The sequence below is a fragment of the Bos indicus genome, chromosome 7 (genome assembly GCF_029378745.1).
Source record: "Bos indicus isolate NIAB-ARS_2022 breed Sahiwal x Tharparkar chromosome 7, NIAB-ARS_B.indTharparkar_mat_pri_1.0, whole genome shotgun sequence".
Lineage (NCBI taxonomy): Eukaryota > Metazoa > Chordata > Mammalia > Artiodactyla > Bovidae > Bos > Bos indicus.
The window spans coordinates 7,956,074-7,979,665 of record NC_091766.1 but is presented as its reverse complement, the minus strand read 5'-3'; the positions used below and the strand labels follow the sequence as shown (position 1 = coordinate 7,979,665).

General features: G+C 46.8%; 1 protein-coding gene and 1 pseudogene across 1 annotated transcript in view; both read right to left on the bottom strand.

Annotated features, from left to right (window-relative positions):
* Positions 1-10: 10 nt before the first annotated feature.
* Positions 11-14,885, bottom strand: LOC109560889 (mitochondrial inner membrane m-AAA protease component AFG3L1 pseudogene; annotated as a pseudogene).
* A 2,097-nt stretch (positions 14,886-16,982) lies between these two features.
* NOTCH3 (notch receptor 3) overlaps positions 16,983-23,592 on the bottom strand; it is a 39,757-nt gene continuing 33,147 nt past the window's right edge. The window contains exons 32-33 of the mRNA XM_070792633.1: positions 19,921-20,018; positions 16,983-19,102 (exon numbers count right to left, since the gene is read on the bottom strand). Of these exons, the coding sequence (XP_070648734.1) occupies positions 18,047-19,102; positions 19,921-20,018 (1,154 nt within the window). The 3' untranslated portion in view covers positions 16,983-18,046. The remainder of the gene's footprint in view (positions 19,103-19,920; positions 20,019-23,592) is intronic.

Here is a 23,592-nt window from a genome sequence, read left to right as displayed (position 1 = left end):
ACATTCATCATCAGTCCAGCTCAGCCACCTTGTCCTGGATCTCCTGGCTGTCACCCCTGTCCCTCACATTCTGGTTTCCCACAGCGGCCAGAGGGCACCTGGGAACCCCTCAGTCAGGTCAACTCCGTCCTCTGCTCAGAATCCCCCATGGCTCCCACAGCACTTGGTGTAAAAGTCAGGGTCCTCACTGTGACTCACAAGACACGCTCAATTACGTCCTTGCCGTCACCTCCTCCCTCCCTCTCAGACACTCCTTCTACCTCCCTGTTTCTCCTTGCGGTTACTGTTCTAAGCCCAGTGCAGGCAATACGGGGATGTTGCCTCTGCTGCTGCTGCTGCTGCTGCTGCTAAGTTGCTTCAGTCATGTCCGACTCTGTGCGACCCCATAGACGGCAGCCCACCAGGCTCCCCCATCCCTGGGATTCTCCAGGCAAGAACACTGGAGTGGGTTGCCATTTCCTTCTCCAATGCATGAAAGTGAAAAGTGAATGTGAGGTCACTCAGTCATGTCCGACTCTTAGCGACCCCATGGACTGCAGCCCACCAGGCTCCTCCATCCATGGGATTTGCCAGGCAAGAGTACTGGAGTGGGGTGCCATTGCCTTCTCCAATGTTGCCTCTACCCCATGCATTTTCTTGACTGATGTCCTAGCTTGTTTCAAGGGTGGATTGGGGATCTTTGCCAAGCTGAAACAAGCCACCCTGATCTACTCTTACTTCTTTCTGGAAGACCTGGGATTTCCCTGGTGGCATAGTGGATAAGAATCTGCCTGCCAGTGCAGGGAACACGGGTTCAATCCCTGTTCCTGGAAGATCCCATATGCTGTGGATCAACTAAGCCCAGGAGCCACAACCACTGAGTCTGAGTGTTGCAACTACTGAAGCCCCTGCAATTAGAGCCTGTGCTCCACAACAGTGAGAAGCCCAAGCACCACAACAGAGAGTAGCCCCCCACTTGCCCCAATAAGAGAGAGAGCCTGCATAACACATTGAAGACCCAGCAGAGCCAAAAATAAAAAGACATTTAAAAAAAAGACAGAAGCCCTAAACGTAGCTGCAATTTAACCCTGCAGTAGCTGAGAAGCTGTGACTTTGAATTTGCCTCAACATGTCCAAAGTCTGTTTTCCAATTATGACAGGTGAGAGTGCCTGGCCAAAAAGACGTCAGGTTACAGGGCTAGACATTGTCTTATTTGCATAACTGGAACCCATGACAGTTGCACCCATGGACAGATCTCCAGGCGAGTTGCTTGTTTCATGGGAGAGTTGGGACCCAGAAAGTTCTGAGCTTAGGACTCCCCAGGAGGCTCAGATGGTAAAGAACCCACCTGCCAATGCAGGAGACGAGGGTTCGATCCAGGGATCGGGAAGATCCTGTGGAGAAGGAAATGGCAACCCACTCCAGTATTCTTGCCTGGAGAATCCCATGGACAGAGGAGCCTGGAAGGCTACAGTCCATGGGGTCAAAAAGAGCCAGACACGACTTAGTGACTAAACAACAACAACAACAAAGTCCTGAGCTCAGGGGCATGCCCATGCCAGCCCCATGGTGAGGGTGAGAGCCAAGGAACACATAGAACTGGGACCCGGATTCTTTCCTTTTGTACCAGGAAGCCTCCTCGACACTGGAACTGCTACGCCATCACCATCGGGCCCTCACCACTAACTGACCCTCGATGTGTATGTGGGCCTTTGTGCCCATGAAGCTTCTGGATTCGTGTGTGTGCATGTGCATGCCTGCCACCTGCAGGGCACACGTGTGTGCATTTTGCACCCCTAGTGCATGCGAGAGCCCCACCCTCCTTCTGCTATCTGCTCACATGCCCGTGTGTGCCCGTCAGGGCTGTGGTGTAGCTTCTCCAGCCAGGCAGGGGCCCTGAATCCACACTCACCATGGCCGAGGGAGGCTCCCACATTGCCTGCTGACATCACTGTCTGCTTACTGCCTGAGAGAGGAGGGGCTGAGGGCCAGGGTCCTGTTATACAGGGGGTCCCTGGAGCTGCTGTCCCAGGGGGTCCCCAGACACTAACGAGCCCCCCAGGGCTCAGGCTGGAAACACCCCGCAGGGTTTTTCCCTCCAGGAAACTGGAGACCCCAGGGTCTGCTTCTCCAGCCCACAGGATCTGTTGGTAAAAACAAGTGGGAAAGGACTCATGACAATTTCTTTTTTTGGGTGGTGGTCCCAAATGCACACCTCACTCCATCCATTCCTCCTAGTGACCCTCAGGGCCCAGCAGGTGCTGGACAAGCCTGCTGCCCCAAGGAAGGTGGGCCCTCTATACTCTGCTCTCAAAGCGGGAAGGAAGAAGTGCATCATTTTGATGTTATTCAGTTGCTCAGTTGTGTCTGACTCTTTGCGACCCCACGGACTGTGGCACACCAGGCTTCTCTGTCCGTCACCAACTCCCGAAATTTGCTCAAACTTATGTCCATCAAGTCAGTGATGCCATCCAGCCATCTTATCCTCAGCGTCCCCTTCTCCTCCTGTCTTCAATCTTTCCCAGCATCAGGGTCCTTTCCAGTGAGTCAGTTCTTCGCATCAGGTGGCCAAAGTACTGGAGCTTCATCTTCAGCATCAGTCCTTCCAATGAATATTCAAGGTTGATTTCCTTTAAGATTGACTGGTTTGATCTCCTTGATCAACTAGAAGACTCTCAAGAGTCTTCTCCAGTACCACAGTTTGAAGGTATCAATTCTTCGGCTCTCTGCATTTTTTATTGTCCAGCTCTCACATCTGTACATGACTACTGGAAAAACTATAGCTGTGACTATACAGACTGTTGTCAGCAAAGTAAAGGAGAAAAGCAAAGAGATAGCTACAAAAGGAATGAAGAGGCTGAGCCAAAGTGGAAACAATGCCCAGTTATGGATGTGTCTGGTGGTGAAAATAAGTTCAACGCTGTAAAGAACAATATTGCATAGGAACCTGGAATATTAGGTCCATGAATCAAGGTAAATTGGAAGTATTCAAACACGAGATGGCAAGAGTGAACATCGACATTTTAGGTATCAGTGATGTTGCTGTACAATTTTTGTTTGTTTGTTTTAGTCACTAAGTCGTGCCCAACACTTTTGAGACCCCATGGACTGTAGCCATCCAGAATCCCTCTGTCCATGGGATTTCCCAGGCAAGAATACTGAAGTGGGTTTCTATTTCCTTTTCCATGGGATCTTCCTGACCCAGCGATCAAACCCTCATCTGCTACTTTGGCAGGCGGATTCTGTACTGCTGTGAAGTAGTGAAGTCACTCAGTTGTGTCCTACTCTTTGCGACCCCATGGACTGTAGTCTACCAGGCTCCTCTGTTTGTGGGATTTTCCAGGCAAGAATACTGGAGTGGGTTGCCATTTCCTTCTCCAGGAGATCTTCCCAACCCAGGGATCCCGCATTGTAGGCAGACGTTTTACCTCTGAGCCACCAGGGAAGTCCCTATACTGCTGAGCCACCTGGAAAACCTTTGGCCAATATCTCTCACATTATTTTCCCCTCCATCAATTCCTGGTAACCACCACTCTACTCTGTTTATGAGTTCAGCTTTTTTACATTCCCCACATAAGTGAGATCATGCAGTATTTGTCTTTTGGTGTCTGATTTATTTCACTTAGCATAAATGGCCTCAAGGTCCTGTTGTTACAAATGGCAAGGTTTCTGCTGTTACACTTAGCATAAATGACCTCAAGGTCCTGTTGTAACAATTGGCAAGGTTTCTGTTGTTACAAATGGCAAGGTTTCCTTCGATATACCATATTATATACAATATATATACATATATATAACATTATATATATTTCTTCTTTGTCTATTTTCATCCAATGCCAGACACTTAGGTTGTTTCCATGTCTTGGCTATTATGAACACTGCTGCAATGAACATAGGAGTCCAAGCTGAGCAATTTAACTTCACGAGTTAAATTTCTCAACTGTACATGAGTCCAGTCTCATGATTTTTCATACCCACCCGCTGTACACCTACAACCCCTGTCATAGTTGAAGGTCCCCCAGAAGCAGACGCTGAGACAAGGATTTGAGTGTAGGTAAGCTTATTTTCCCCATCTATTTCCCATGAAGTGATGAGACCAGATGCCATGATCTTCGTTTTCTGAATGTTGAGCTTTAAGCCAACCTTTTCACTCTCTTCTTTCACTTTCATCAAGAGGCTTTTTAGTTTCTCTTCACTTTCTGCCATAAGGGTGGTGTCATCTGCATATCTGAGGTTATTGATATTTCTCCCGGCAATCTTGATTCCAGCTTGTGTTCTTTCCAGCTCAGCGTTTCTCATGATGTACTCTGCATAGAAGTTAAATAAGCAGGGTGACAATATACAGCCTTGACGTACTCCTTTTCCTATTTGGAAGCAGTCTGTTGTTCCATGTCCAGTTCTAACTGTTGCTTCCAGACCTGCATATAGGTTTCTCAAGAGGCAGGTCAGGTGGTCTGGTATTCCCATCTCTTTTGGAATTTTCCACAGTTTATTGTGATCCAGGCAGTCAAAGCATTGGTATAGTCAATAAAGCAGAAATAGATGATTTTCTGGAACTCTCTTGCTTTTTCGATGATCCAGCAGATGTTGGCAATTTGATCTCTGGTTCCTCTGCCTTTTCTAAAACTAGCTTGAACATCAGGAAGTTCACGGTTCACATATTGCTGAAGCCTGGCTTGGAGAATTTTGAGCATTTCTTTACTAGCATGTGAGATGAGTGCAATTTTGCAGTAGTTTTAGCATTCTTTGGTATTGCCTTTCTTTGGGATTGTAATGAAAACTGACCTTTTCCAGTCCTGTGGCCATTTCTGAGTTTTCCAAATTAGCTGGCATATTGAGTGCAGCACTTTCACAGCATCATCTTTCAGGATTTGAAATAGCTCAACTGAAATTCCATCACCTCCACTAGCTTTGTTCGTAGTGATGCTCTCTAAGGCCCACTTGACTTCACATTCCAGGATGTCTGGCTCTAGGTGAGTGATCACACCATCGTGATTATCTTGGTAGTGAAGATCTTTTTTTGTACAGTTCTTCTGTGTATTCTTGCCACCTCTTCTTAATATCTTCTGCTTCTGTTAGGTCCATACCATTTCTGTCCTTTATTGAGCCCATCTTTGCATGAAATGTTCCCTTGGTATCTCTAATTTTCTTGAAGAGATCTCTAGTCTTTCCCATTCTGCTGTTTTCCTCTATTTCTTTGCATTGATTGCTGAGAAAGGCTTTCTTATCTCTTCTTGCTATTCTTTGGAACTCTGCATTCAGATGCTTATATCTTTCCTTTTCTCCTTTGCTTTTCACTTCTCTTCCTTTCACAGCTATTTGTAAGGCCTCCCCAGACAGCCATTTTGCTTTTTTGCATTTCTTGTCTGAAATGCAGTACTTGGATGCAATCTCAAAAACGACAGAATGATCCCTGTTCGTTTCCAAGGCAAACCATTCAATATCACAGTAATCCAAGTCTATGCCCCAATCAGTAATGTTGAAGAAGCTGAAGTTGAACAGTTCTATGAAGACCTACAAGACCTTTTAGAACTAACACCCAAAAAAGATGTCCTTTTCATTATAGGGGACTGGAATGCAAAAGTAGGAAGTCAAGAAACACCTGGAGTAACAGGCAAATTTGGCCTTGGAATACGGAATGAAGCAGGGCAAAGGCTAATAGAGTTTTGCCAAGAGAATGCACTGGTCATAGCAAACACCTTCTTCCAATAACACAAAAGAAGACTCTACACATGGACATCATCAGATGGTCAACACTGAAATCAGATTGATTATATTCTTTGCAGCCAAAGATGGAGAAGCTCTATACAGTCAGCAAAAACAAGATAGAGAGCTGACTGTGGCTCAGATCATGAACTCCTTATCGCCAAATTCAGACTTAAATTGAAGAAAGTAGGGAAAACCACTAGACCATTCAGGTATGACCTAAATCAAATCCCTTATGATTATACAGTGGAAGTGAGAAATAGATTTAAGGGACTAGATCTGATAGAGTGCCTGATGAACTATGGATGGAGGTTCGTGACATTGTACAGGAGACAGGGATTAAGACCATCCCCATGGAAAAGATATGCAACCATGCCCTCTGAACTCCAAACCCATAAATCCAACAATTAAAAACCAATCAGTGTCAGAACGATGCCTTCAAAAATTCCCTCCTCCATAAAGTAATGAAAGTGAAAGTGTTAGTCCCTCAGTCATGTCTGACTCTTTGCGATCCCATGGACTGTAGCTCACCAGGCTCCTCTGTCCATGGAATTCTCCAGGCAAGAATACTAGAGTGGGTTGCCATGCCCTCCTCCAGGGGATCTTCCTGACCCAGGGATAAAACCCAGATCGCCAGCATTTCAGGCAGATTCTTTACAATTTGAGCCACCAGGGAAACCCCTAAAAAAGCAATGAGAAAACTAAAAATAGATGGTGGTACTGATGGCATAATCTTGTAAATATACTACAATCCCCTGAATGGTGCACTTTAAATATGTGAATTTTATAGTATTTGAATTATATTTCAATTTAAAAAATCAATCAATGCAATCTACCATATTATCAAACTAAAGAAGAAAACTTATATATTGACACAGAAAAAGCACTTGACAAAATCCATCACTATTAGTACACTAGTAATAAGAGACTTCCACAACTTGATATACTTCTACCCAAAACCTACAGCTAACCCTTTACTTAATGGTGAAAGATTTAATGTTTTCCCTCTAAAATGTAAAACAAGACCAGGATGTCTCCTTTCACCACATCTATTCAATATTGTATTGAAGTCAAGTCTCATAAAATAAGGCAAGGAATTCCTAGCAAAACATAAAAGAAAAAGCATTTTGACTGGGCTTTAGTAAAACTAGAAATGCCTGCGTTATGAAAGATACAGTTAGAAGAGTGAAAAGTTAAGACATTTGAAATAAAGATATTTGCAAACATCTGACAAAAGATTGTTATCTAGAACATATAGAGAACTCCAAAAATCAACAGTAAGAAAACAAAAAAAGTCTTCAGTTGGGCTCAGTTCAGTCGCTTAGTTGTGTCCGACTTTTTGTGACCCCATGAACCACAGCACGCCAGGCCTCCCTGTCCACCACCAACTCCCGGAGTTCACCCAAACCCATGTCCATCGAGTCGGTGATGCCATCCAACCATCTCATCCTCTGCCATCCCCTTCTCCTCCTGCCCTCAATCTTTCCCAGCATCAGGGTCTTTTCAAATGAGTCAGCTGTTTGCATCAGGTAGCCAAAATACTGGAGTTTCAACTTCAACATCAGTCCTTCCAGTGAACACCCAGGACTGATCTCTTTTAGGATGGACTGGGATTATTGATATTTCTCCCAGCAATCTTGATTCCAGCTTAAAAATGGACAAAACAGGGACTTCCCTAGTGGTCCAGTGGTTAAGAATCCCCCTTGTAATGCAGAGAACACTGGTTTGATCTCTGATCCTGGAAAATCCCACACGCCATGAGGCAACTAAGCCTGCATGCCCTAGAGCCTACGCTCCACACAAGAGGGACCACCACTATGAGAAGCCTCACAGCACAGCTGGAGTGTAGCCCCTGCTCACTACAACTAGAGAAAGCCCACATGCAGCCAAAGGAAGACCCAGTGCAGCCAAAAATAAAATAAACTAATTTTTTTAAATGGACAAAACACACAAGACAAACATTTCACTAAAGAGGATATACAGATGGCAAATAAATACATGAAAATATGATCAAATCATTAGCCATTAGGGAAATGCATATAAAAACCTCAATTAGATACATCTGTGCATCTAATCAGAGAAGACAATGGCACCCCACTCCAGTACTCTTGCCTGGAAAATCCCATGGATGGAGGAGCCTGGTAGGCTGCAGTCCATGGGGTCGCTAAGAGTCGGACCCAACTGAGTGACCTCACATTCACTTTTCACTTTCACGCATTTGGAGAAGGAAATGGCAACCCACTCCAGTGTTCTTGCCTGGAGAATCCCAGGGACTGGGGAGCCTGGTGGGCTGCCGTCTATGGGGTCGCACAGAGTCGGACACGACTGAAGCGACTGAGCAGCAGCAGCAGCAGTGCATCTAATAAAATGGCAAAAGATAAAAACAAAACAACAATAACAAAACTTGACGATACCAAGTGCCAATGAGGATGTGGAACTGGAGGTTTCAGACATTGTTGTAAATGCAAAATTGCATATAGCCTCTCTTGAAAACAATGTGGAAGTTTCTTATAAAGTTAAACATCTTTACCATATGGGCCAATAATTCCACTTCTACATATTTTTCCTAGGAAATGAAAACATACATCCACACAAAAACCTATCCATGAAATGTTTATGACAGCCATATTTAAAACTGCCAGAAACTGGTCACAATGCCGATGTCCTTCAATAAGTAAAGGGTTAAACAAACTGTGATATATCCTTATAGTGGAATACTACTCAGAAATGAAAAATAGAAACTTACTGAAACATGGAAGAAAAGCTATGACAAAACTAGACAGTGTATTAAAAAGCAGAGACATCACTTTGCCAGTAAAGGTCCCTATAGTCAAAGCTATGGTTTTTCCCGTAGTCATGTATGGATGTGAGAGTTGGACCATAAAGAAGGCTGAACACCGAAGAACTGATACTTTTGAACTGTGGTGTTAGGGAAGACTCTTGAGAGTCCCTTGGACAGCAAGGAGATCAAATCAGTCAATTCCAAAGGAAATCAACCCTGAATATTCATTGGAAGAACTGATGTTGAAGCTGAAGTTCCAATACTTGGCCACCTGATGCGAAGAGCAAACTCACTGGAAAAGACCCTGACGCTGGAAAGATTGAGGGCAGGAGGAGAAGGGGGCGACAGAGGATGAGATGGTTGGATGGCATCACTGACTCGATGGACATGAATTTGAGCAAACTCCAGGAGACAGTGAAGGATAGGGAAGCCTGGCATGCTGCAGTCCATGGGGTTCTCAAGGAGTCAGACAGAGAACTTAGCAACTGAGCAACAACTGAAACATGAATCAAAGGAGGCGGAGTGACTGTTTAGTAGTTGTTTCCACAGAATTCCTGCTTCCACAAAACTGATAACCCTTAAATATACCCCACCCCCCAGTTCCAGAGCAGAGACTGATTGCTTTAAGAAATAAGCACATTCTTTTTTTCTTTTTGGTGGTAAAGCTGAATTAGCTGATGCACTATCAAAGGTGTCAAAAACTTAAAGATTGTTGAGAGGCAAAACCCAACAATTTTATTTCAAGATAGCAAGTTGCCCTGGCATACAAAAAAAAAAACACAGAAAAAGTTTATTTGGTGGTCACTGCATGAATCTTGAAACCAAATTCCAGATTGATGGTACTGATAAAAGATGGTAGTTATTAATTAATCCATGTTCAGTTCAGTCGCTCAGTCATGTCCAACTCTTTGCAACCCCGAGACCCCATGGACTGCAGCATGCGAGGATTCCCTGTCCTTTACCAACTCCCAGACCTTATTCAAACTCATGTCCATCGAGTCGGTGATGCCATCCAACCATCTCATCCTCTGTCATCCCCTTCTCCTCCCACCTTCAATCTTTCCCAGCATCAGGGTCTTTTCAAAAGAGTCAGTTCTTCACATCAGGTGGCCAAATTATTGGAGTTTCATTTTCAGCATCAGTCCTTTCAATGAATATTCAGGACTGATTTCCTTTAGGATGGACTGGTTTGATCTCTTTGCAGTCTGCGGGACTCTCAAGAGTCTTCTTCAATACCACAGTTCAAAAGCATCAGTTCTTTGGTGCTCAGCTTTCTTTATAGTCCAACTCTCACATCCATACATGACTACTGGAAAAACCATAGCTTTGACTAGACAGACCTTTGTTGGCAAAGTAATGTCTCTGCTTTATAATATGCTGTCTAGGTTGGTAATAGCTTTTCTTCCAAGGAGCAAGCGTCTTTTAATTTCATGGCTGCAGTCACCATCTGCAGTGATTTTGAAGCCCAAAGAAATAAAGTCTCTCACTGTTTCCATAGTTTCTCCATCTATTTGCTATGATGAGATGGGACCGGATGCCATGATCTTAGTTTTTGAATGTTGAATTTTAAGCCAACTTTTTTACTCTCCTCTTTCACTTTCTTTTTTTTTTTTATTTTTTTATTTTTTTTTCTGTTTGAGTTTTGTTAAAAATATAATCATGACACACAGACTATTTTGTAATCTGCTTTTTTCACTAAAGAATGCATTATGAATGTTGCATGGAACATGTATGCCAATCTTTTCATGCTGTGGATTTAAAATGAGGAGACCTCTGTTCTCTTTCCCCACAGAGTTTCATGCTAGTGAGGGACTTATTTCTTCAAAACCTCACTAATCCCGTTTTTTTTTTTTTTTTATTGACCTTGACTCTTTTGACCTTGATAAATTTCCTATTGGACCTAGAACCTTCTTTGGTAAAGTCTTCTATGTGCATGATCATATAATCAAGTAAAGATATATTTCCTTCATATATATGTGTGTGTCTGTGTGCTGATTTTTGTTTTCTTTGTTTCATGTCATCTGTTTTTTTTTTTTTTTTTCCATTACAAATATTTATTTATTTATTCTCCTCTTTCACTTTCATCAAGAGGCTCTTTAGATCTTCTTCACTTTCTGCCATAAAGTTGGTGTCACCTATGTATTTGAGGTTGTTGATATTTCTCCCAGCAATCTTGACTCCAGCTTGTGCTTCATCCAGCCCAGCATTTCACATGATGTACTCTGCATAGAAGTTAAATAAGCAGGGTGACAATATACAGTCTTGTTGTACTCCTTTCCCTATTTGGAACCAGTCTGTTCTTCCATATACAGTTCTAACTGTTGCTTCTTGACCTGCATACAGATTTCTCAGGAGACAGGTAAGGTGGTCTGGTATTCCCATCTCTTTCAGAATTTTCCACAGTTTATTGTGATCCACATGGTCAAAGGCTTTGGTGTAGTCAGTAAAGCAGAAGTAGATGTTTTTCTGGAACTCTCTTGCTTTTCAATTACTCAGAGGATGATGGCAATTTGATCTCTGGTTCCTCTCCCTTTCTAAATCCAGCTTTAACATCTGGAAGTTCATGGTTCACATACTGCTGAAGCCTGGCTTGGAGAATTTTGAGCATTACTTTGCTACCGTGTGAGATGAGTGCAGTTGTGCAGTAATTTGAAGATTCTTTGGCATTGACTTTCTTTGGGATTGGAATGAAAACTGACCTTTTCCAGTCCTGTGGCCACTGATGAGTTTTCCAAATTTGCTGGCATATTGAGTGCAGCACTTTCACAGCATCATCTTTTAGGATTTGAAATAGCTCACCTGGAATTCCATCCTGTTATCCACGCTAGCCCACTGCAAACTAATTTACATTGCCCGCCAGAACTCTCCCACATAACCTTGTTATGGGTGGGGACTCCCGTGCTGGCTCCCGACAATCGTATATACATAAATGAGTCTCTGTTAGTACTGACACCTCCTTCTCACTCCCCATAGGATTTAAGTTCTAGTTTCAGCCATCTTATGGGTTAAACGTGCTTGGTCTAACAGAGAACTATTTAGATGTTGTCAAGCAAGATTTTCTTTATTTGATGGTAACAACAGAGGCTACAGTTTAGTACTTAAACCAGCAGTTAATAGGGACCTTCTATTCGGCTGCCGTCTATGGGGTCACAGAGTCGGACACGACTGAAGCGACTTAGCAGCAGCAGCAGCAGCATTCAGGCAGAGTAACTAAAAGCAGCTGTGAAAACTGCAAAGAAAACTAGAGACAGGACAAGAGGCAGTGAAAGCCTGACTGCTGTAAGCTGGTACACACCCCTGCATTTCAGCAAACACAGGAAAGCCAAAGTCACTGACTGCTTTCCTCACTGACTTGAATTGACAGTTTCTTCTCCAACCATCTTGTTACTGGTTGCATTCTACTGCTGCTGCTACTGCTAAGTCGCTTCAGTCGTGTCCGACTCCATTCGACCCCATAGACGGCAGCCCACCAGGCTCCCCCGTCCCTGGGATTCTCCAGGCAAGAACACTGGAGTGGGTTGCCATTTCCTTCTCCAATGTGTGAAAGTGGAAAGTGAAAGTGAAGTCGCTCAGTCATGTCTGACTCTTTGCGACCCCATGCACTGCAGCCCACCAGGCTCCTCTGTCCGTGGGATTTTCCAGGCAAGAGTACTGGAGTAGGGTGCCATTGCTTCAGGTTGCATGTGCTTTAGTTTGCTTCCTGGGGGTCCCGGAGGCTGCTCTCCAGGCAGAGGTGCCAGGCTGGGCTCTCCTGCAGCGGGCCCCCCATGCCAGCCCTGCAGACCCTCGGGAAGGGCCGTGTCCTCCTCCAGGCCTCCTGTGCCCTCCACGAGCTCCTCGTAGGTGATCTTCTCAGCGAACGGCCGCGGCCCAAGCAGCTCCACCATGTCAGCCCGCTCCAGCACCTCCTTCTTCAGCAGCCGCCTGCCCAGCTTGTCCACCTTGTCCACCTGCTCACAGTAGCATATGAGCAGGTCCAGAGTGCATGCAAGCGCGGAGCCGATGAGCCACCGCACCTCCTTGTCTATGAGCTGGGCCATGGCCTCGCTGAATGGCTTCTCCACCAGCGCCTCTCCTGGCCACGGGAGGTCGAAGGACACCTGGCCCAGCTTCTCGCTCATCCCGAACTGCATGATCTGAGCCTAGGCGCTCTGGGTGACCTTCCTCAGGTCATCCTGGGCCCCCGTGGTGACCCGCCCGAAGAACAGCTGCTCAGCCATGCGGCTGCCCAACACAGCACACAAGCGGTCAAAGAGCTGCTCTGGTGTGTACAGGTACTACTCCCTGGGCAGGCACTGGGCATAGCTGAGCCCCTTGCCCCGGGGGACAATGGACACCTTGAGCAGGGAGTCTGCATGTTCCAGGAACCAGCCCACCACCTCATGGCCAGCCTCGTGGTAGGCCACCATCATCTTCTCGCAGGGCTGCAGGACCTGTGTCTTCTTCTCAAGGCCTCCAATGACCCTCTGGATGGCCTGCTTCTCCCCGACACAGGGGTTTAGGTGGCGGGTGGCAATCAGGGCGGCTTCGTTGCAAACATTAGAAATATCAGCACCTGTGAAGCCTGGAGTGAGGGCCGCAAGCTTCCTCGCCAGGGCATCCTTGCTGAGGCTCTCGTCCAACTTGAGTGGACGCAGGTGGACCCTGAAGATAGACGACCTGCCTTTGATGTCCGGGGAGCCAGTGTAAATCTGATGGTCGAAGAGGCCCGGCCGCATCAGGGCTGGGTCAAGGACGTGGGGACGGTTGGTGCTGGCCAGCACGATGACGTTCGTGGTAGAGTTGAATCCGTCCATCTCCACGAGCAGCTGGTTCAGGGTGTTCCGCTCACTCCGGCCTCCAAAGTGCCTGCAGCCACGCTTCTGGCCAATTGCATCAATCTCATCAACAAACAAGATACAGGGAGCATTTTTCCGGGCCATTGCAAACATGTCATGAACCCAAGCTGGGCCAACACCAACAAACATCTCCAGGAACTCAGACCCATTCATGGTGATGAAGGGCACACCAGCCTCCCCTACGATTGCCTTGGGGAGAAGCGTCTTGCCAGTACCAGGAGGACCTGTGAGCAGGGCTCCCTTTGGAATTTTGGCCCCAAGGTCCTGGTACTGTTTGGAGTTCTTCAGGGAATTCACAAACTCCGTGATCTCCAGCTTGGCCTCTTCGCAACCAGCCACGTCTGCAAACCGCACACCGATGTCATCCTTGATGGTCTTGGCTATTGTCTCACCAATGCCAAAGAGGCCCCCTCCTCGCCCACCATGCCCAGCCCCCATCAGACCCCTCCTCATGGCATAGAGGAAGATGCCAATCAGGAGAAGGGTGGGCACCAGGCTTCACAAGAAAGTCCCATCACTCTCTAGTTAAATATAAAGAATCAGTCTTCATAGTAAAATCATCTTTTCAGAAGAGCTATACACAATACATTCAAAACCACTGACTGTTTTTTCTTCTTTGTTTCCTTGAACTTGTAGGTGGTTGAATCTCTTGTGTTTCTTCTTTTTCACCAGATATGGGCTGTTTGAAAACTATTTCATTATCTTTATCATCATCATTCATTTTAGCCACTTCAGATTTTTGTTTTTCCAAAAATGTTGATGTACAAATTGGTGTGGGACCCTGGCTATCCACAGCCTTCTCAGGAGTGTTAGGAGTGACTGAAGCTGCTTTCTTCTTACATACAACCTGGTGCTTTCTGGAATTTCAAGGACCAGTGTTCGAGCATTTTCCTCATTTTTATGTAAGACCTTAACCAATGAAGGGAAACTATAATCAATTCTCTTTTTAGCCAGTCTCTTCCTGAGTAATTTTTCCTCCGTTTTAAACCACTCCTCCATCCATAGCTTTTAAAGAAGCGACTGATTCTGATTGTACCATTTCACTGCTGGATATGATGACCTTTTAAATAGTATATGCCACTCTCAAAAAGTTCTTCATGTATCTTTTCAGGTGGTATAAAATGACACTTCAAGAGTCTTTCACCAAAAAGGTAGCTGTTCATTGTTTCAGCAGCTATTTTGGCAACATCTTCAGACTCAAACTCCACAAAGCCATAGCCTTTGCTACTTCCAGTCTTTTTTACCCCTGGACAGTCTGAATTTTGTAACAGTGCCAAACTGGAAGAAATATACTCAGATCTGGGTTTCATAAAGTGATGGTGGTAAGCAAACCTGAGCCACCTCCTTTTTAAATTTGGCATCCTCCTGTAGGTTTAGGGACAGGAGTGGCTTAGCTGGGTCATTGAAGGCTGCCATTCCACCAACTTGTACGCAGATGAGAAATCAACACATTCTATATCCCATTGCCGTAGTGATTGGCTAGTGCCGTGATGTTCAAAAGCAAGTTTTCATTGCTTGGCAATTGGCAACATCTGGAAACATTTTTTGTTATCACTATGGAAGAGTGGATGCTGCTGGCATCTAGTGGGTGGAGGTCAGGGATGCTGTTAAACATCCTACAATGCAAAGGACAACCTTCTACAGCAAAGAGTGATTTGGCCCTAAATGCCAGTATTACCAACATTGAGGGACACTAGGCTAGAGGATAAATATGTGACCCAGTTGAAGTCAATACAAAATCAACCCCAAGACTAAAAGCTTCTCAACTCTCTGGAATGTACAAGATGGTCTATGATCCTTACACCTATTTTGTTAACACAGAGAGGGAAGATCAGAGCTGTGGAGGTGGGAAGAGAAGTCAGGTTGAGTATCATGTGGAGCCTGGGGGTGAAATGTTGACCTCATTTGAGCCACTAGATGAAATCTCCCCTGAAGCTGGTCCTTTTCAGTTATATGAATCGGTTGGTTTTTGTTTGTTTTAGCTAGCTGGGTAGACTTTTGTGTTACCTGCAACCAAGAGTGCACCAGCTGACAGGAATGAACACTAAACTTCCTCTTTCCTGGAGGAGCCCAGTCTAAACACAGCCTTGTCTTGTGCACAATTATCTGCAAGACATAAAAACCTGTTCAAGCCGGAGTACTTATTAAACAATGCAGCAGTCTCTCCAAACCCCAAGGAAGCATGAAGTATAGTTGAGATCCGTGCAAAACCAGCCTTAGGCACTTAGAAGGCAATTAATAAATACCCACTGATGGCAAATCTATAGTTTTTGCAGGAATCATGTATGGATGTGAGAGTTGGACCATAAAGAAGGCTGAGTGCCAAAGAATTGATGCTTTCAAATTGTGGAGCTGGAGAAGACTTTTGAGAATCCCTCAGAAAGCAAGGAGTTCAAACAAGTTAATCCTAAAGGAAATCAACTCTGAATATTCACTGGAAGGACTGATGCTGAAGTTGAAACTCCAATCTTTTGACCACCTGATTCGAAGATCTGAATCATTGAAAAAGACCCTGATGCTGGCAAAGATGGAGGGCTGGAGGAGAAAGGGGTGACAGAGGATGAGATGGTTGGATGGTCTCACCAATTCGATAGACATGAGTTTGAGCAAACTCCAGGAGATAGTGAGGGACAGGGAAGCCTGGCATGCTGCAGTCAGTCCATGGGGTCACAAAGAGTCAGACACGACTTAGAGACTGAACAACGAATAACATTGATGTCAATGGAATATATGTTCAATTAACTGGGATTTCCATTTGGAAATGAAGTACTCAACATCCTGGAACCATTTGAGTGCTCATCTCTGATTCTCCCATAGAATCTGATCCTCCCAAAGAAGATTGCATAGTTCCAGTCTTCTGCTGTTTTCTCATCAGTACCCAGCACCCCAAATTGTCCATCAATATTTCTTCATCTGTCTTGGCCTTAGTAGCTCCACCAAATGATAGCTTTCTTGGCATCCTCATTTTAAAAACATTCTCAAGCAAGAATCTGATTGGCTCAACTTTAGTTAGGTGGCCATCCCTAGTCCAATCAATGGAGTCATCCATCAAAAGAGGAAGCAAAAGTGGGTCAGCAGGTGAACCAGATGGTTTGGTCCCAAGATGAAAGCTCAATTTACCAACCAGGGTTCTTGGACACCTTCATCAATAGAATTGATCAGAGGCCAGGTAAGAAATTCCGGCAAGGTTTTGTTGGGACCGCTGTTGCAGCAGTGGGGAGTGAGAACAAGCAACAGGTTCCCTTTACTTGCTCATTTCCCAACAGCAGAGAGGGACAAGCTGGTTCCTTATATGGGGTAAGTGGGGGCGGGGGGTCCAGGGGTTGAGCTGGAGGGGTGGCTTAGGTGGTACCCAGCCCTCACGTGGTATTGTGTGCAGGAGGCAGGCACAGTACCCTGTTCTTGCTCCCAGCTCTTCAGAGGCGGCAGTTGGGGTTTTCTGGTCTTTTCACATCTTATTGTCTGTAATTTGCCCCCAATACACATGCCTGCAGGTGTTTTTAGTCCCTTATAGTTTCTTTGTATTTTATTGCTCCAGGAGATGTTTGTCTAGGTGCAAGCACTCCAGGAAAGGGTCCCAGGTCCCGTGTCTCAGCCTGTCTCAAAGTTAATGCTGAAGAGGCCAAACCCCCACACTACCACCACCCCTCCTCACCTAGACACACAACAATGACACTGAGTGTTAACTATTCCTTTATTAGGTGGTGACGGAACAGGGGGCTGTACAATGCAAGGCCTGGGGACTTAGCTACACAGGGATTGTGACCAGAAGCTATATTACAAAAATAGCCTACAAATACTTCTATTTTGCCCTGAGGCTGGGCCAGGGGAGTACCAGGAAGAAGAGGTGCCAGGCAGGCAGCTCATTCTCTTCCTGCAGGCCCACTGTTTACAGGGAGACAAAGTAGAATGCACACGTCTCCCTTGGTCCTCATAGTCCCACCAGCCACCCCACCCTCCCAGCTCCCAAAGGGAGAAGGCCCACACCCTAGGATGGGGGTGGGGGGACTGTGGGCGGGCTCTCTTGGGCCAGAGGGCAAAGCTCTAGAATAAGTTCCATCTGGAATGCAGTGAAGTGAGGGAGGTGGAGCAGGGAGGAGGCTCCCAAGTCTCACCCGACCCCTAGCCCCGGAGGGTGCGCCCAAGGGTGCCTACTTGGTACACACCAGGGTTGTGTACTTGGTACACAGGAGCCCGGTCATGCCTGTGTACTTGGTACACAGAATCCAGCTTGGCCGAATGGGCCCACAGACTCAGCCCCACGGGGGCACTGGGGGGGTTTGCAGGGGGGCAGAGAGCATCTCCATATATATATTTTGTAAAAAATAATAATAATAATAAGTTTGTTTAAATGAATTTGTTTCTATACAAAATGTAAAAAAAAATAATAATAATCCACTTGTGTCAGAGCAGGAGGAGTGACAGAGGGGGGCCAGAGAAGGCAAGAAAAGGGGGGAAAAGAGAATGGGGGTAGGGGGGTGTTGGCCACAGGATGAGGGGAGAGGCAGGCGGATGTCCTAGACTCACCACAGGACCCAAGGGTAAGGGTCAGCCTGCACCCCTTATAAATAAAGGAAGACTGAAGCCCTAGGCTGGTGACCTATCTTGGTCACATTGCAAGGAGAGCAGGGTGCAGGAGAAAACAAGAAACAGAATGAAATGGACTAAAAGGGGAGAGAGAGAGGGGAATCATGACTGGGAGCCCCTTCAGCCTCCCAAAATCCAGGAACTGGGGAGCCCTCAGGCCAACACTTGCCTCTTGGGGGTGACTTCAGGCTGGGGCCCTAGCTGGGTCTGGGCCTGAGCAAGAGCGCCAGGGACCGACAGGGGGAGCGGCTGGGCCGACAGGGACCCAGCAGCTGTGGCCGAGGCCCCGGTGGCAGTGGCCGGGCTGGGCGTGGAGTCAGACCAGTCCGAGAGTGAGGGTGGGGAGGGGCTGGCCCAGTGCTCGGGGGACTCGGGGGATGGGGTCAAGTAAGGGTGCTCGCTGGGGACCCGCAGGAAGCGGGCCTTGGGGGGGCTGCCGTGAGCCGCAGCCACCGCGGGGAACTCCTCGCCGTGTCCTGGGGCAGCCAGGTAGGGCGGGGGCCGCTCCTGGGGGGACACAGGATTCCCGGGGTTCAGCAGCTGGGGTCCCGGGGCCAGCGGCAGCAGGAAGGAGGGACCTGGAGGGGCGGGTGGGGGCAGCCGGGCCCAGTCGAGGGGTACGGCCACGGGGTTCAACAGGCCCAGGCTGAGCACGCAGCCCCCAGGGGGCTGACGCCCTAGACCCGCCCGGCCCGCGCCACCCAGCTGCGCCAGAGACACAGCCGTGGCCGTGGCGGCCGCGTAGGGCCCCTCGAGGGGGAAGCCGCCAGGGGACGCGGGGGGCCCGCCAAAGGGCCGCGGGGAGTCCAGCGAGTCCACGGGCGAGAGCGTGACCGAGCTGTCGGCCAAGGGCCCGGGGCAGGCCAGCGTCAGCTTCTTGCCCCGCCCCCGGGTGCCCTGCGGCCCCAGCCCCGCCTTCCCCGGGGGCCTCCGGCTCTTCTTAGCCCCGGACTGCGCCACCTTGAGGCCGGGGAGGAAGGCCCCGGGGGGACAGAGCAAGGGCCCCAGGCCGTGGGGGCCAGCGGGGCTACGGGGCCCGCTGGGCTGGTCCAGCAAGCGCACGATATCCTGGTGCAGCCTCTCCTGGGCCACGTCCCGGGGCAGCCTGTCCAGGTGGTCTGTGATCTCCCGGTTGGCAAAGTGGTCTAGCAGCAGCTTGGCCGCCTCGAAGCTGCCCTCCCGGGCGGCCAGGAACAGTGGAGTCTCTTCCTGTGGGGGCCCAGGAACCCACAAGATGTCAGGGTCAAGAGTCAGGTTAAGTCCTGCCTAACGTCACAGAGGCCTCTAGTCTCTGGGGGAAACAGAGCTAGGAGTTCATACTCTGCAGCCAGACAGACCTTGATTGGAATCTCAGTTCTGCCTGGATGAAAAACTGGGCAAGTTCTTTCCTTAAAGCCCTATTCATCCAGCACCTATTAAGAAACTTCAGGCCCCAAAGCCAGGACTAGAGTGAGGAGAGTGAGGCACTCACCTTAGGCACAGAATTTAAGGGGGTGGTGAAAAATTCTGCTATCAAAATAAATGGTATTTAATGCAGTTTTTAAAGTTAAGATTAATGCAAAAATATATACATAACAAATATAACATGGATATTTTAGATAAAGATGGAATCTACCCCTGTATTCTTTTGAACCTCATTTTTCCATTTGTAAAATGAGAGTAATACCACCTTGCAAGGGTTTTCAAACAACAGTCATAATAGCTATCTTTTGTTGAGGATCCTCTAAGCACTTTACAAAAGCATTAGCTCACTGAATTCTTGGAAGAGGCGGTGAGGTGGGTACTCTTGCTTCCCCATTTCAAAAATGTGAACAGAAGTTCAGAAGAGTTAAGTAACTTGCCCAAGGTCACCAGCAACTGCCATACACTTCCTCCCCTGATCCACTATTGGAACCTCTTGGGCCCTGATCCCACGTGAACACTGGCTACAGGCAGGGTGAATGTCCCCACCAGCCTCCCCCAATCTGCTCTCTGCTGCCTGTGGAGGCTGTTCCAGGGCTGAAGGTGAACCAAAAGCTGGGACTCACCTTGCTATCCTGCATGTCCTTGTTGGCTCCATTTTTGAGCAGAGCCAAGGTGGCCTCCACGTTGTTGACAGCTGCAGCCCAGTGTAAGGCCGATTTTCCTGTGGGGAAGTGAAGGGAGGTCAAGGTCAGGACCTGGCTCATTAGCTGCCCCTCCCCCACAGGGGAGGACAGGAGTGTCTAGAATATGGGATGGGATGGGGGGGAGGGTAGGCTGAGTACCTGTGTTTGGGTCCATGTGTGCACAGCTATAGGTGTAACTTTCCGTATTTGGGGCATATTATGTGGGCTTAACTAAGTTGTATGTAGAGCTGTGCTGTCCAATGCAACAGCCACAGTCACATGTGGTTCTTTAGTTTATATAAATTACTAAAAAAAAAAAAGAAGTTCCCTGGTAGCCTAATGGTTAGGATTCCAAGCTTTCATTGCTATGGCCCAGGTCCAATCCCTGGTCAGGGAACTGAGATCCCACAAGCTTCACAGCATAGCAAAAAATAAATTAATTCATTAAATTGGTGTCAAGATAGTTTAATGGGGAAAGGATAACTTTCTCAACAGATCATGCTGGAGGGCTTCCCTGGTGGCTCTGCGGTGGAAAATCTGCTTGCCAATGCAGGGGACACAAATCTGATCCCTGGTCTGGAAGGATCCCACATGCCTTGGAGCAACTAAGCCTGTGTGCCCCAACTATTGGGCCTGTGGTCTAGAGCCCAGGAGCCGCAACTACTGATGTCCTTGAGCCCAGAGCTCATGCTCTGCAACAAGAGAAGCCACGACAGTGAGACGCCCACACACTTCAACTAGAGAGTAGCCCCCAGTCACTGCAACTAGAGAAAACCCACACACAACAACGAAGACCCAGCACAGCCAAAAATAAAAAAAATTATTTTTTTAAATGGTACTGGTACAACCGGATCTCCATATGCAAAAGAACAAAGTTGGACCCCTACCTCACACCACATACAAAAAATAATTCAAAGTGAATCCAATATCTAAATGTAAGACCTCAAACTATAAAACATTTAGAAAGAAACACAGGAGTAAATTTTCACAAGACCTTGAATTAGGCAGTACTTTGGCCACCTCATGTGAAGAGTTGACTCATTGGAAAAGACTGATGCTGGGAGGGATTGGGGGCAGGAGGAGAAGGGGACGACAGAGGATGAGATGGCTGGATGGCATCACTGACTCAATGGAAGTGAGTCTGAGTGAACTCCGGGAGTTGGTGATGGACAGGGAGGCCTGGCGTGCTGTGATTCATGGGGTCGCAAAGAGTCGGACACGACTGAGCGACTGAACTGAACTGAACTGAACTGAATTAGGCAAAGGATTCTTAGATATGACACCCAAAACACAAGCAACAATAACAACAACAACAAAAATAGATAAACTGGACATAATCAAGATGAAAAAACTTTTGTGCTTGTAAGGACATCATCTAGAAAGTAAAAAAGAGAACCTATAGGGAAATTCCCTGGCAGTCCAATGGTTAAGACTCCAAGCTTCCGCTGTAGGGGGCAGAGGTTTGCTTCCTGGTAGGGGAACGAAGGGCTTGCCCAATGGCTCAATGGGTAAAGAATCTGCCTGCAGTGCTGGAGACACAGGAGACTCAGGTTCAATCCCTGGATTGGGAAGATGCCCTGCAGAAGGGAATGGCAACCCACTCCAGTATTCTTGCCTGGAGAATTCCGTGGACAGAAGGTGGAAAGAGTCAGACATGACTGAGCGACTAACACACACAAGGACATCATCTAGAAAGTAAAAAGAAAACCTACAAGAACTTCCCTGATGGTCCAATAGTTAAGACTCCAAGCTTCCACTGCACAGAGTAGGGGGTTTGATTCCTGGTTGGGAAACTAAGATCCCATATGCCGTGGGGTACAGTCCCCACTGAAAGAAAACCTACAAATATAATAAACCTACTGTATGTTTGATAAGAGACCTACCTAGAATATATGAAGAACTTTTATAACTCAATCATAAAAAGACAAATAACCCAATTTTTAAATGGGCAAAGAATCTGAATAGACATTTCTCCAAAGATATACAAATGGCTAATAAATGTGGAAAAATGCTCAACATCATTGGCCATCAGGGAAATGTAAATCAAACCACATTGATATACTAAATCACATCCACTAGGGAGACAGTACAAAAAGAGAGAAAAACAAGTTGTCAGTCAGGATGTGGCGATAGCAGAACCTGTTTTATACACTGTTGGTAGGAATGAAAAATAGGGCAGCCACTGTGGAAAACAGTCTGGCAGTTCCTCAGAAAGTGAAAAAGAGTTATCATGTGACCTAGCAATTCTGCCCATAGGGATACATCCCAGAGAAATAAAACCATGTCCATACAAAAACTGATACATGAATTCTACCCCAGCATTATTCATAATAGCCCCAAAGCAGAAACAACCCACATGTCCATCAGTGGATGAATGCATACACAAAATGTGGTGCCTCCATATAACAGAGTATTACCTAGTCATTAAAAACAAAAAAGGGGGTTTCTCTGTGTGTTCTAGTGGTCAAGAACCCAGTGGTTAAGAACCCTGCAACACAGGGGACACGGGTTCGGTCTCTGGTGTGGGAGGACCCTACGTATGGTGGAGCAACTCAGCCTGTGCAGCACAGCTACTGAGCCTGTGCTGCAGAGCCCAGGAGCCGCAACCACTGAAAGCTGTGAGCCCTAGAGCCCGAGCTCTCCAAGAGAAGCCGCAGCAATGAGAAGCCCACGTTCCGCAACTAGAGAAAGCCAGCAACGAAGACCCAGAACAGCCAAAAATAAATCGTTTTCTTAAAAAAAGAGGGAGTTCCCTGGTGACCCAGTGGTTAGGATTCCGGGCTTTCACTGCTGTGGCTGGGGATCAATCCCTGTCAGAGAACTGGGACCCTGCAAACCTTACAGCAAGGCCACAAAACAAACAAAAAGTAATCCTGGTACACGCTGCCATGCATATACCTGCTACTTGCAGGCTCATGAACCTAGAAAACATCATGAAAGGAGCCAACCAAGAAAGACCACATATTGTGTGATTCCATTTATATAAAGTAGAATACACAAATCCTTATAGAGAGAAAGTACATTAGCAATCATCTAAGGGCCACAGAAAATGAGAGGGTGTGGAGGGGTGATGGCTAAGAAGCAAAGGCTTCTTTTCCAGGTGATGAAAACATTATAAAATTTATTGTAACAAAAAATAAAATAAAATTTATTGTGATGATATTTGCACAACCTTGTGGTTATATTAGGGGGCTTCCCAGGCAGCGCTAGTGGTAAAGAACCCAGCTGCCAATGCAGGAGACATAACAGATGTAAGTTCAATCCCTGGGTTGGGAAGGTCCCCTGGAGGAGAGCATGGTAACCCACTTTGGTATTCTTGCCTGGAGAATCCCAAGGACAGAGGAGCCTGGTGGGCTACAGTGCATGGAGTCACAAAGGGTTGGACATGACTGAGGCCAACTTAGCACACACACAGGTGGTTATACAAAAAAAATCACTGGATTTTACCCTTGAATGAATTGCATGGTATGTGAATAACATGTCAATTCAGCTATTTTTTAAAAAAAAGCAAAACAAAGGTTAAAATATTCAGTGAAATAAAAGACTCAGTTCTTTGTTCATCCCAGCCACATTTCGGCGCTGAGTTATCACCATGCGTTGCCAGTAGCTACC